The 13,800-nt window shown below is 44.7% G+C and overlaps 1 protein-coding gene across 1 annotated transcript; it reads right to left on the reverse strand.

Moving 5' to 3' along the window:
* Nucleotides 1–266: 266 nt before the first annotated feature.
* Nucleotides 267–13,327, reverse strand: LOC306711818 (brain-enriched guanylate kinase-associated protein; the record flags this gene model as incomplete). Its single annotated transcript, XM_079180863.1, has 6 exons — nt 267–1,679; nt 5,487–5,567; nt 5,939–6,046; nt 7,358–7,424; nt 8,946–9,107; nt 13,230–13,327. 6 exons carry the CDS (start codon nt 13,325–13,327, stop codon nt 267–269), a joined length of 1,929 nt encoding a protein of 642 aa, XP_079036989.1.
* Between the last annotated feature and the right edge of the window lie 473 nt (nt 13,328–13,800).

A 13,800-nucleotide genomic window follows, 5' to 3' on the forward strand; every position in this document is an offset into this window, starting at 1 on the left:
CATACACATTCTTACAAATTGTACGTGCTGCTTGAGCTTCTCACCATCCGACTCTTTTAACGGGACTCACAGTACTTGCTCAGGACAATTGTAGTGGAAACTGTTGCCATCCATTGCCATACGATCAAAGCTTTTAAATACTCAGCAATAGTTACATGTTCATGATACTGAATTATTCGGCCACTGGCTGCTATTCAAACCATTCGCTCTCAAAAATGATCGCGCCAAACAGAAGGTGTAGCCGCACATACCAGGGGCTTGCGTCTTCAGTTCAGAAGGGTCCCATAGAGCTGGGCCTTGGTCAGACTATCCTTCCTGGAAAGTCCCAAGGAGCCAAATTTTTGGTTGTACGGAGAAAGGGGGGGTGGGGGCGGTGGTGGCGACTGGCTCGCCTGTGCAGGCAGGTTGTGCATTTCCACTTGGTAGTGCTGCAGTTCTGCGGCCATCTCCAGGGACCTCTGGTTCAGAGACTCGGTAGAGCTGTTGGGGCTGGGGTCTACATAATCCGTGCTCTGGCCGCCAGCTGCCACGTTACCCTCCCTGTCTTTGGAGCTCCCTGAGTGGTAGAGGCTGTGCTCCGACCCCTGGCCGTCCTCGGCTCGGTACAGGTGGGCTTGGCTATGAGCCTGCCGCAGCCCTGGGCTGCAGTCGGGGCCTGGGCTGGCGGCTGCCCACACCGGGTCCACGACACCCCCTCCGTGATGGTAACAGTCAGCCCCCTCCTGGAAGCTGCTGTAGAGCGGGCCGAGTCGGATCTTGGAAGGCCGGACGGAGAAGTGCTGCTCTGAGAAGCTGTAAGGGGAGGCCCGGCCTGGGCTGCGGTAGGTGTGGGCACTCAAGTCCTCCACGCTCAGTTGTCTCCATCGACCGATCAGCTCCTCCTCCTCGGGGGCAAATGTGCTGCCTCGACGGCTGTCTCCATAGACAACGCTTGGGGATGAAGAGGGAGGGAGCGGCTCATACGGCTCGCTGAAACAGGAGGACATGGTGCGGCTGTAGACAGGCGAGCTGCCGTTCTGGTGGTGGCTCAGCTCCGTCTGCTGGAAGGGATGTGCGTTGGCAAAGCCTCTTGGACTGTCCCTCTCCCAGGATGAGTCACTCTTCCTCTCATAGTCCCCTGCATCTCTCCACTCCATGTAGAGGGAATGGTGGTGCGGCGAGGAAGCTGCACTGCTGGGCGGACCGTTGCCTTTGTCTTCGGACCCCCCTCCACTGAAGCTGGAGTAGGAGCTGGAGCCTGCACCCAGTGTGGCAGGGAACTTAGCAAAGTGCTCCTGGGAGAAGCCAACCCTCAAGCCCACGGAGCCCTCCTCTGGGTTGCTGTCGGTAGAGATTTGGGGCCCGTATAGAAGCTTCCGCTGGCCGTGGAGATCCATGCTGGGCCTCCGCTCACGGTGCCGGTCATCAGGGCAGTACAGCGCAGTGTCGCTGCTGTACAGGTCAGATTTGTAGGCTGCGCGGAGCCCCAGCCGCTCTCCTGGTCCCAAGCTCTCCAAGATAAAAGCATGGTCCTGGGTTTGGGGGCTGGGGGAGCGGGAGGCCTGGCTGCTGCTGCAGGCCTCGTCTGGCTTCTCCAGCACTTTGCCAATGAGAGAGGCCGGGACGGAGTCGGAATAAGTGTGACAGAGAGGAGGCTCCTCCATGTGCATGGTCAGTCGCTCCTGAAAATCAGCCGGCAGCTACAAGTGTCAGAGAAAAGAGAAGGGAAGGGAAATACATGTGACATAAGTGTTGCTGTATGGAGCTGCACTGTAGCAATACTTTCTCGACTGATGATTGTTTGAGGGGGGTTTTGCACACTACAACATCACCGGGCTTTGAAATTCTATTCAGTGTAAATGGTTTCTTGGACACTTTGAAGACTTGAAACGGCTCATTGGACATTTACTATAATCAGAAGGTCTACCAGGCTGTTACATAAAGGTGCGACAGACTGTGTGACAGTTGTGTAAATGTATTGTATGTCACACTGAGCGATAGGTCTAATAAAAGCTCGCTCCCAATCTGTGTCAGATTGTGCAATGAATGCACAGCACTGCAATGTAAATAGAAAATAGTGAAAATGCATCTCTGCAAGCTTTTCATCTTTGCCGGAGTCCTACAAACTTACATACTCACTTGCTTATTTTCTTATTTTACTGGGGAAATATCAAATACACATATGCGAGTGGTGCAACAAACGTCCCTCTTTCTATTTAATTATAGTTGATCGATTTATTTTTAAAGTCTCCAATTTATATCTAAGATGAACAGAAAACTAAAGATTTGTATACTGATTTGTGTACAATGACGGCTTGCTCATATTTCATTGTTTTTGTTTAACGGTATGTCTGTCTTGTGCCAGGTTTCTTTATTGTTCCCTTTGTTCTGTGTTTGTTTCTTGCATTGATTAGTAAAAGCTGGAGCAAATATTTTTCTGTTTCGCCCCCATCATTGGGAGTGTTTTTTTTCTTCCAAAATGGATTAAAAATGGTGCTTAAAAATGTGTATTGTCCTTCATTTTATGTTGTATTCTGATAGGTTGGTTTGAAGATGTTGGTTGTAGCAACAGTCAAATTGTGAGAATATGGTTCCTAAATTTCTGACAATGTCAGCAATTTGCAGAAGGTTGTCTTTGGTGAGTGGACGAGTGTACATGTGATCTAGGACCATCTTTTTGGATTGATCCACATCCCACATTGTAAAGCGGCCTTAACATGAGAACTCTGTATTGCATGAATACTCAGTGTACACACAATATATTGCAGTTTCTGTCCCTGTGCAGTGCAGTGTGCATGTCAGTATGTCACATAGTATAGTGGTGGGAGTATGCCACCACAACATACACCTCTGCATTTACCTGACTTGTCAGGAATAATTATGTTTGTGTCCTTTTTGTCTTGTCATTTTCAAGTGACAAGAGCCGCAAGAAAGAGAAGTGAAAATGAAGGTGAACTGAGTCTCCTTCCTTGAAAAAGACAGAAGTTGTTCTATTCTGAGCATTTCTCAATGAAAAAAAAAAAGCCTCCATCTACTATATGTGCCTCTCCATAGCAACAAGCATGAAGCAAACTGCAGCACATCATCAACAGGAATCTAGTCAGCTGTTCCTAATAAGCAATGAGAGGCGAGCTAATTTTAACTTTGTAGATAGAGGAAAGACTAACACGAAAAGACATTTTTATCAAAACAGTTTTACTACAACTTGAACCAAACTAAAAGCCTGTCCACACATTTTTCACTTGGGCTTGTTTTGAACACAATTAGCTTTCATGTGGCATTTGAGAAATCCGAGCCTAATCGTTTCACACCCTCGCTGTGGTTGTTTTGCAGCAAAAACAAACGACTGGAGCACTTCAGTAGGCGCTGAAGAGCCACTGCACTCCTCAAAATGCTGCAGCACAATTCATCAATATGCTTCCGATTAGCTCCCACCCACAGGAGACAGGTGGACATACAGAGCGTGCATGTACCGCCTCTGACCTCCACTCTGTTTGGCAATAGCCCTGCATAGCAGTGTTTCCCTCTATTACCAATCCTATACTCTGTACAGCGAGGGTGGCTGTTTGTTTTTGTGTAAGGGGATATTTTATCAGCCGTACGCCACCAAATGCAGTTTGCGTCGATATTTCCATTCAGCCATATGGGGCAAAAACGTGTGGAGGCATTCTTTAACCGCATGGAGACTTGCCAACTTTAATAAAAAGCCAGCCCTGTCACATAGGCACAAGGCCAGGGCTGATGCAGCGGAAAGTGGCACCAAGCTGGCCCGGCGTTAAAGCACTCATCGATATCCACATGCATCTTTTCACAAGCAGCAGCGGGGTATAGCATGATGAGGCTGCAGTGCAGTTTTAGCTCCTTGAACAGTTAACTGTCCCTCACATGTGTGCACAAATTGCCTTGGAGCAGTTTCAGTTGTGCTTCAGACTTAATCATTGTCATAAAATGACATGATTACTAAACCCAGTGCAGTATAATTACACTCTGGCTTAGCTGCATGTTGAGTGACAGGAGGAGAATGACCTGAGAGGACTCGTGTCTCACTGATCGGTGCAAACACGAGATGTGTGCTACTGTTGCTTTTCATGTCAAAAGCCTGTAAGTAATGTCGGTTCATTTCCAAAAGATTTGAATGAGAATGAAAGGAGAGGTAGAACAGTGAAGAAATACCTTGTTGCAAGTAAAAGTCATGCATTTCAAAAGCATCAAAATATACTTAAGTTACACAAAGTAAAAGTGCTCATTACTGCAGAATGGACCATTTCAAAGTTATATATATTATATAATTGTATTTGAATTATTGATGCATTCATGTCTAAGCACTTTCATGTTGCAGCTGGTAGAGGTGGAGCTACTTTAACAAATGTCTGAACAGCTGAGTTGCTTGATCTATAATATTTCACAGTTAAAATGTTAATAATATTTCATATTAATAATATGCCAAATAAATGTAGTAGAGTAAAAAGTAGAAATCTAGAAATGTAGTGGAACTAAATAGAAGCAAAGTACCTCAAAATTGTATGTAAGTACAGTACTTGAGTAAATGTACTCATTTCATTTCCATCACTGGTTTATGTTGGCAATTTGTAAAAAAAAAGAAAAAAAGCTGCAACTTCCACATGTTTTATCGTTTGATAATAAATAGACAAATGTATAAGAGGAAAATATATATTCAATGAAAAGCCAAGTAAAATGTTTTAAATATGTAAATATATAATGATAATTATTAGTATAATAATATTTTGATCAATTTGCATGTTATATCGTTTTAATGATTTCAATAGTTTAAGCGAACAGAAATGAGCAAAACCATTTTCACACATGTTAAATATAATATAATAATACTATGAATTTTCATTCATCCATGACCAAAATAAATCATGGCTTTCACGGCATAATTACTGTTTCTAAAGTAAATGATTATATGTCTAGATTCTCAAGTATCATGTTGAGCTGTGTTAAATTAGCTACCAACTTTTTCAAACCCCAGTTGAAGGTTATTTAGCCAAAGAACAGCTTTACTTCTCTAATCTCTGGCCTTCCTGCAGTGACTGGCAGCATTCATCGCTCCACCATGTCTTGTCTCTTATCTCCTCTGCCTCACAAAAGGGCAACATGACCTTCCGTTATAGTCATGCCAGCACTTTTTTTTGCCCATCTTTATGTCACGAGCTGAGAATTCATCTTAGTGCTCAAGAAACTCCTCACTCACATCTCCTCTTCCTTCACAAATCACAGCTGTTTCTCAAAATCTTTTCCTTTTACCCGGCTACTGTATTATTAACACAATTCAGTGCAAATTGAATTGTGCAAATTTCAGGGCAAAAAGGTTAACTTTAATTGCTTGTGATTTTCATTGACTGAACCTTCTAGGGATTCGACGTGACTAACATCTTGATATTGTTGATGAAACATGTGAAAACATATATTTAGAAGACCAAAAAAACAAGATTTGAGCTTGATTACAAGCCCGAATGACGTGTAACAGTCCGTGTAGATCTCACCTCGGAGAGCTGCGCCCTGTAAAGAGACTTGTTGCAATGGAGAAGCTGAGCAGCCAGGTTACAGTCCTTCCTGTACATCTCCTACGGAGACACAATTAGAAGATGATAAATAACATTCCAGGATGAATATGCACTAGTGTTGGTGAGTATTTTCATCATCGCAACTGATTATTCTACCCCCGAAACTTTCTTTGCCTCGAAAACTGAAAGTCTGACTGTTTAAAGCTGCAAATATCACGTTCTCTTTGCTTTTAAGCAGAATTGTGAAGGTTAATAGAAGCAAAAGTGTCTCTCAATGCTCGTGTGTGATCAGTTTTGCTGTGACAACCTTAGCCAAGCATGACAAAAAAAGTCGTGAAAGTATCTTGTTTAGCAGTTTTTTGTTCAAGGCAGGTAAACAAGATGGAGCTATCAATATGCTTTACTTTATTAAAAAATAACGAGGCTCTTACGTTGTCTTCTTGTAGCTTCTCGATGGTGAGCTTTGCCTCCATCAGGTGGTTGTTGAGGACGATGATCTCTCTGCTAAGCGCTCGCTTCTCATCGTCGTGGTGCTGAGACTGACGACAAGAGAGCCGTTTATACAAATTACCAGCATGGAAGGAAGACTTATAGATTTTTAAACACTTTGAAGTTTTCCGTTGAAACAACACTCATCAAAGCATGCGTCCCAGTTTTTACAATCTTTTAATTAATCAAATTCCACTCCAGTAATTCACAGAACTGAGCACATTTGCCACGACTTGTCTGTGTTCAGGTTTAAAATCAATATCTTGAACGCTGAATATATGCTTTGATGATTTTGTGGACACTAAAGATGCACAAAGCAACTTCGCACATTGAGTATATAAGTGGCAGCAAGATATACCGTGGAGCTGATTTTCTTTGGTTACTAGGTTAACCAAGAAAGCATGACGTCAGTAAACTGGCTGACAAAGACAGAGTCCAAGTCTGTGTGAAGTTTTAATTAATTGCATGCTAATTTCCCACCAGTGTTTGAGGTAAGTATGACATGAGAGCTGCAATAACAACAAGTGGCCTTGTCTTTAAAGGTTTTGTCTCTCTTCAGGCCTTTTTCTCTGTTGAACCGTGTAGCTGTGCCAATACAAGCACACACAAAGTATATCACTGTGTTTATCTGTCTTGTAATTACATCCTCTAGTTGTGCAGGGCCATTGGGGTCAGATGGGTTTGTGGCACCTGTGGAGTAAACAAGTTTTACAATTACAGAGAGACTTACTCAGCACCTCTCTCACCCTTGAGAATGGAATACGTGAGATGAATGAATAACGGCTGATGAGGACGCTTCAAGAGAATAAAAAAAAGCTGTTGGCGTTTCTTTAAAAAAAAAAATGACCATTTGTCTTGTCGTGAAAAGCCGGGTGACCCTCAGCTCCTCACTGACGTGGAATCTAACTGCTGTAGCGTTGCAATCACGCCAAGGGCAGTGATGATTATTATCTTGCGCTGTAACAAACCTCGTCGCTGACCGTTTTCAGCCGTCTATTCAACAGCAAAGACACCTGATTGTCATACAGTGTTCTCAGGCAGGCTAGTTAATTGTATCTTTCCACCGGCAAAAGCAGCGTCTGACAAATGAAGTCAGGTGCGACGCACTGAGGAACAATGGGTTTGCTATCACTCTGCCATTGGAAGGAGGACAGCCAATTGTAATAGGCCATAATTAACTCCAGCGGCACCAACAGCGGGGCATATTCATATTCAAATTGGCCCTCCAAATGTTCTACATGTCTAAACCCCATGACTTGCAGAGGCACTTCTCTTTCTTCTCCAGGTACTTTAGCATTAGCGTGGGAATTCATGTGACTGGACACACACACGCACACACACACGGAGGCTTACACACTTACATTTCTTTGGATCTTCTCCTCCAGATCCTGGTTGATCCTCTGCAGTGCTGAGTAGCTGCTTTGTATTCTAAACGACACGATAAACGACATAGCTCACTTGCAGATAATAGTTTGTACATATCAGCCGGAGACTCCAAATCGGCATTCTCAGCAGAACACAAGTCAGAGCTAGATTGCATGACACGGTTTCAGTTTACAGCACTTGAAAGTCATTTTCACACCTCACTGACCTCACTCTGCTGATGTGATGATTAAGTGAATGTTTTATTTTGTTATATGTGACCCAGAAGGCAGGGGCATACTGTTTAAGGCAAGATAATGATGTGAATTACTCACTGCTTATGCCCAGTGGATCTCAACCTGTGGGTGGGAGGCTTTTACGGTGTACCACAAGGTGCAATTCTTGGTCCATAATACATTTTTATGTAATTTAGATTTTTTACAAGTACTATTGTTGTTGTTTTTGCTGCGCCTATTTCCATGCAGAAGACATGGCCTTAAATGCATTTGGCTCTGCTCCAATTCAAGCATTATCAAGATTACAATCTGCTTTTGACATTTTTCAGAAATGGCTCCTGAACATGTGCCAAATGCTTTTAAGACATTTGTTTCATTCACAAAAAAACCCCATTTCCAAGAAAAAATACTTACTCTTACTTGTACTCATAAACTAACAATAAATGGTGCTTTTCTAGGGTCAAAGGTACTTTGTTAATACATTATTTTACAGGTTTGTATTTTCTTATAATCTACAGGGAAGAGTCCTGGAAATGATTTCATAATTTTGTACTAAAAATGTAAATAGAGACAAAATGTGTCTTTGGTTTCTTTGTATTAAATGTTTCTCTTTACATGAAAGAAAAAAACATCCAGTCTGTGCTTGATTATTGAGATTCTCACACTATGAGAAAATGTCAGCTGGTCCTTCATAGCAGCAAGAGAAGAAATACATACATACTTTCCTTTCTATTTAGGTTTTGAGGGCCTCCTTCCAAACATCCACCGTATATTACATCTCTCCTCAATTTGAAAGCTGCCGTTCACTGGACCAGAACATAACACTAGCTAACTTTACCCATGAGAAAATACTGAAAGTTCAGTGCATCGCTTCATGGTATATAACTGGAGTGAAAAACAAAGGATTTATAGCTTGAATGTCCCATCTCACTGGATCAATATAACCTTTTAACTGTGGGCATTTTTGGATATAGGATTGGTTTGAATCCTGTTTGTATCCACATGTGTGACTGGGCTATCTTTGTTGTCATGTTCCCTGTCTATCCATGTTTTTCTCTTACTATTGCGACTTCAGTCTAAATGAGTTTTACTAATTATGAATAAGAATTTTTCTTTTCACAACGCAAATCCTAAAACCAGAACCAGGACTGAGAGGGGCAGATTATCAGACCCTGCAGCAGTCAAATTAGAGGTTTTCTAAAGGGACTCTGGTACTCGATGACACTATCGCTCTTGTCCACAGGGACCGCCAAAATCAACACAAAATTTAAGTTCCTCATTTTTAGGCACTTGTACATCTGGATCTGAACATTTATTCTACCACCATGTTGTCCAGTGTGTACGCGCCTACCTGCGCAGTTTGTCAGTGAACTTGTCCAGCTCCTCCTGTGCTCGCCGCAGCTCCGTCTCCAGGTACTGCCGCGTGGAGTCGAACTCGCTCTGCAGCAGCTCCAGCTTGTGTGTCGTGTAGGAAAGTCTCTTCCGTAAGTCCTCCTTCTGCTCCAGCAGTGAGCTGCACACACACACACACACACACACACACACACACACACACACACACACACACACACGGCAGATGATTGTGTTCAGGGCATATGTTGCAGGAAACAAGCTTGTAACTTGGGTATATGCTTATCTAAATGGACTTATAAGGGTCTATATATCTTTTTAATGCACCCCTGAGCGGCCATGCAGCGGTGATGAGAACATCATGAGAGGGTGATAAAAGCAGAAAAGTTGTGTGAGAAAGTGTTTTGTGTGAGGAAAACATGGGACTAAAACACAGATCTCTAATTAAGAATCCAGGCAGGGGTAAGAAAGGACACAGAGCATTTTTGCAATGTCTTTTGGGCATCAGATCTTTTTCTCAGCATTAAAGATCATCACAGAAACACCATCATCACTGAGAAAGAAAAAAGAGAGAGAGAGGGTGTAATCTGTGATGAAATATGAGCCAATGAACTCTAATATATCACACAAATAGACTGTGAAGGCTCAGATTTACGGAGCAGCGATAACCCCCCCCCCCCCCCCCCCCCCCCCCCCCCCCCCCCCCCCCCCACACACACACACACACATGTAATTCAGCCAGACAGCACAATGATGACTATTTTCAGAGCATGTGCATTACCTGGACTTCATCTCATAAAAGGGCAAGTGTGAGTGCGAAAAGAGGAAATGTCTGTTGCCGTGATGGATATGAGTGTGCACGGCTGGGCTTAATGGACCCTGTATTGATGGACAGATGGAGGAAGGAGGGTAATGACTCTATCTGCAGCCGGATAACAGATAGCAGAGAGTGGATGGAGATGTGGTGCGCTCTTTTCACTTCCTCTCTTTGTCTCTCTTTTAACGAGATCATGGATACACGAGGTGGGAGCTGAGGAAGACTGAACAAATATCAGGGACAGGTTCTTTTCAATGTTTTCAGGTCACTGAGTGGAGGTACCATCTAGTTTCCATCTTACTGATATGCAAGACTAAATATCACCAGCCATTTCGGTGTAATTTTGTTTTGTTTATTAATTCTAGTCACATTTTTGTTTTTGTTTTTTTGATTGTTCATTTTGGACAGTCACATAAATAATATGTGGGCCTACCCCAGGCTGTTCTCAGCAGGGGGGGGGGACTGTTGACCCGGACGGGGGATATTGTCGGGCGGTGGAAAGAACACTTTGAGGAACTCCTAAACCCGACCAACATGTCCTCTGCAGAGGAGGCAGCGCCTGAAGACCTGGGGGGCTCACCCATATCCCTGGCAGAGGTCGCTAAGGTAGTCAAAAAGCTCCTTGGTGGCAAGGCGCCGGGGTTGGATGAGATCCGCCCTGAGATGCTGAAGGCGCTGGACACTGTTGGGCTGTCTTGGCTGACACGCCTCTTCAGTGTCGCATGGGGGTCGGGATCAGTGCCCATGGACTGGCAGACCGGGGTGGTGGTTCCCATTTTCAAAAAGGGGGACCGGAGAGTGTGCTCGAATTATCGGGGTATCACACTACTCAGCCTTCCGGGGAAAGCTTATGCCAGGGTGCTGGAAAGGAGGATCCGACCGTTTGTCGAACCTCGGATTCAAGAGGAGCAGTGCGGATTCCGTCCCGGCCGTGGAACAGTGGACCAGCTCTTTACCCTCGCAAGACTACTGGAGGGGTTCTGGGAGTTTGCCCAACCAGTCTACATGTGTTTTGTGGACTTGGAGAAGGCTTTCGACCGGGTCCCTCGGGGGTTCTTGTGGGGGGTGCTGCGGGAGTATGGGGTGCCGGACCCGTTACAACGGGCTATCCGGTCTCTGTACGACTGCAGTAGGAGCTGTGTCCGCATTCTCGGCAATAAGTCAGACACGTTCCCGGTGGGTGTTGGCCTCCGCCAGGGCTGCCCTTTGTCACCGGTCCTGTTCGTGACTTTCATGGACAGGATTTCTAGGCGCAGCCGGGCGGTGGAGAACGTCAGGTTCGGGGGTCTCGGGATCACCTCTCTACTATATGCAGACGATGTGGTCCTGTTGGCCTCCTCGGATCGTGACCTCCAGCATTCATTGGGGCGGTTTGCAGCTGAGTGTGAAGCGGCGGGGATGAGAGTCAGCACCTCCAAATCCGAGGCCATGGTGCTCTGCCGGAAACCGGTGGATTGCTCCCTCCAGGTGGGGACGGAGTGCCTACCTCAAGTGAAGGAGTTTAAGTATCTCGGGGTCTTGTTCACGAGTGAGGGTAAGATGGAGCGGGAGATCGACAGGCGGATCGGTGCGGCTGCAGCAGTAAAACAGGCGCTGCACCGGACCGTCTTGGTGAAGAGAGAGCTGAGCCGGAAGGCAAAGCTCTCAATTTACTGGTCGGTCTACGTTCCTACCCTCACCTATGGTCACGAACTCTGGGTCGTGACCGAAAGGACAAGGTCGCGGGTACAAGCGGCCGAAATGAGTTTCCTCCGTAGGGTGGCCGGGCTCAGCCTTAGAGATAGGGTAAGGAGCTCGGACATCAGGAGGGAGCTTGGAGTCGAGCCGCTACTCCTTCGCATCGAAAGGAGTCAGCTGAGGTGGTTCGGGCATCTGATTAGGATGCCTCCTGGACGCTTCCCATTGGAGGTTCTCCGGGCACGTCCAACTGGGAGGAGACCCCGGGGAAGACCCAGAACACGCTGGAGGGATTATATCTCCCAGCTGGCCTGGGAACGCCTCGGGATCCCCCAGTATGAGCTGGAAAATGTTGCGGGCGAGAGGGAAGTCTGGGTCAGCCTGCTTGGCCTGCTGCCACCGCGACCCGACCCCGGATAAGCGGAGGAAAATGGATGGATGGACATAAATAATACAATAAGGTACTTTTTGATATGAAATGATTCACAGACACACACTACCCAGTGGTATATAATGTTGCATATATACTGTATAGAGGACCATGCATCGGCTTGCTTTCCTTTAGTTTTCTCTTGCCATTAAAGGTGATGTTAAATTGTGGCATGAAAGCCCACGTTCCTTAATGATTGAATAAAAACAAAAAAAACATAAATTTATTCATAGAGTAGAGATGCTGCAGAAAGATACGTTTCTGCTGCTCTAGAGGCATGAGACTCACAAGCTCATTTAAATTTGAGTGTGCAGAGTCAAAGACTTTTTGGCTGCAAGTCATATCTAAAAGACAAATTGCATTTCATTTGTTTATTCTCCAAAAACTACTCAACTATATGCATTGTGTGATTTTATACACTATTATTACGGTATTCCTAAGTTTAGGTTAACTAATATTTCTTGGCTAAAAGACTAACGTTTCGATGCTAAGTGTGTCTTTGTCATTAGTCTGTAAATAAAGTTTGTTTCCTTGAATCCGTGTGTAACTGCGTAATTTGGACCTAAGCTCTGAAGCCTCTCCTGATCTGGACAGGCCTTACATTCATTGTGAGGTTGAGCGCTATTAACCACCTCCTTCATTTCTTGATGTTGGGACATGTTGCTTTTCAGCATCAATGACACAGGTTTTGAAGGCACCCCCTTCCTCCCTAAGATGCTTTATGAGGAACTAACTTGTCCTTTAAAGTTAATATAGAGAAATATTTGTTCAAATAAAGCTCCACTTACCACTAAAAATAAAATACTAGGCTGAATGATGAATAAAAGACGTGAATTAGAATTGATAATTTCACACGGAATCTGGAACATTGTATATTTTTTAGGTGGTTGCCACGATTTACGCTGAAAGCAGCTGCATCTACAACTAGGTCGGTGAGTAAAACAATACCTGCCTACAAAGGGATTCAATGAGTGTCTCAACTGTCTGGAAGGCATTTCAGTGCTGCATTACCCTGCAGCCCCCCATCTCCTGCTTGTCTTTGATTGGCAGGCATTAGCAGGGGAATACAGGTGTTTGTTGTTTGATAGAGGATGAGTTTACGTGAAGTAGCTCCAGGGATGAAAAAAATCCCCCATTAGTGACCTCCTCTGTGAACGGGAGCTGAGTCAGACATAATGAATGCTTTCATTCCGGTGAGATGAGATGACGAGGCAGGATGACTCCTGGGCTTGGAGAGGCGGGATGAGGCCGCTATCGCATCACCGGGCGACTAGAGAAGACACGTCGTGGGCGGATGATCGGACAAACAGATAAAAAACGAGGACTGATGGAAAGATGGCGTCTGAGAGTTACTCTCTTACCTCTTTTTCGGATGTTTGCCGCCATTTCGGGGGACTTTTAAGGCAGTTTTGCCAATGTATATCTTTTTCATGGTTTGTCTGTGTTCCTTCCCTCTCATGTGTTTATAGGGGTTGACCACAGGGAGCCGTCATATGTGTTAGTTTCCCAAAGGAGACCCCGCTAAGTGTGGCCTGCAGAGTTACTGAGTGCTCTACCTGCGTTGATCCTGCCAAACAAAGTAAACACACAGATTTGCAAATATTAGTAACTACAGATCAACGAGGGATCCTGTTTGAAGGACAAAGTTGATGTATATTTTGCAGTGATAGTCGTTTAATGTCAAAATTACCCACAGTTTTGTCCTCGACAGGAATGCTGAAATAGCCTTAAACTATACTAAATTCAGAGTAACAGCTTTTAAAGATCTTAAATGGTAAAAATCCACCCAGGGTGTTGTAGCTGTTGGGCTGATTTTAGTGCTTTTTATGTGTCACACTGTGTTGTGAAAATGAAAGTACCTCAGACATCAGTGGTAAATGTCAAGCTTTGGTCTCAGTCCTTCAGCCATAAAGAGCAACGGCTTCTTTCTGT

This window comes from Pholis gunnellus (assembly GCF_910591455.1).
Source record: "Pholis gunnellus genome assembly, chromosome: 19".
Lineage (NCBI taxonomy): Eukaryota > Metazoa > Chordata > Actinopteri > Perciformes > Pholidae > Pholis > Pholis gunnellus.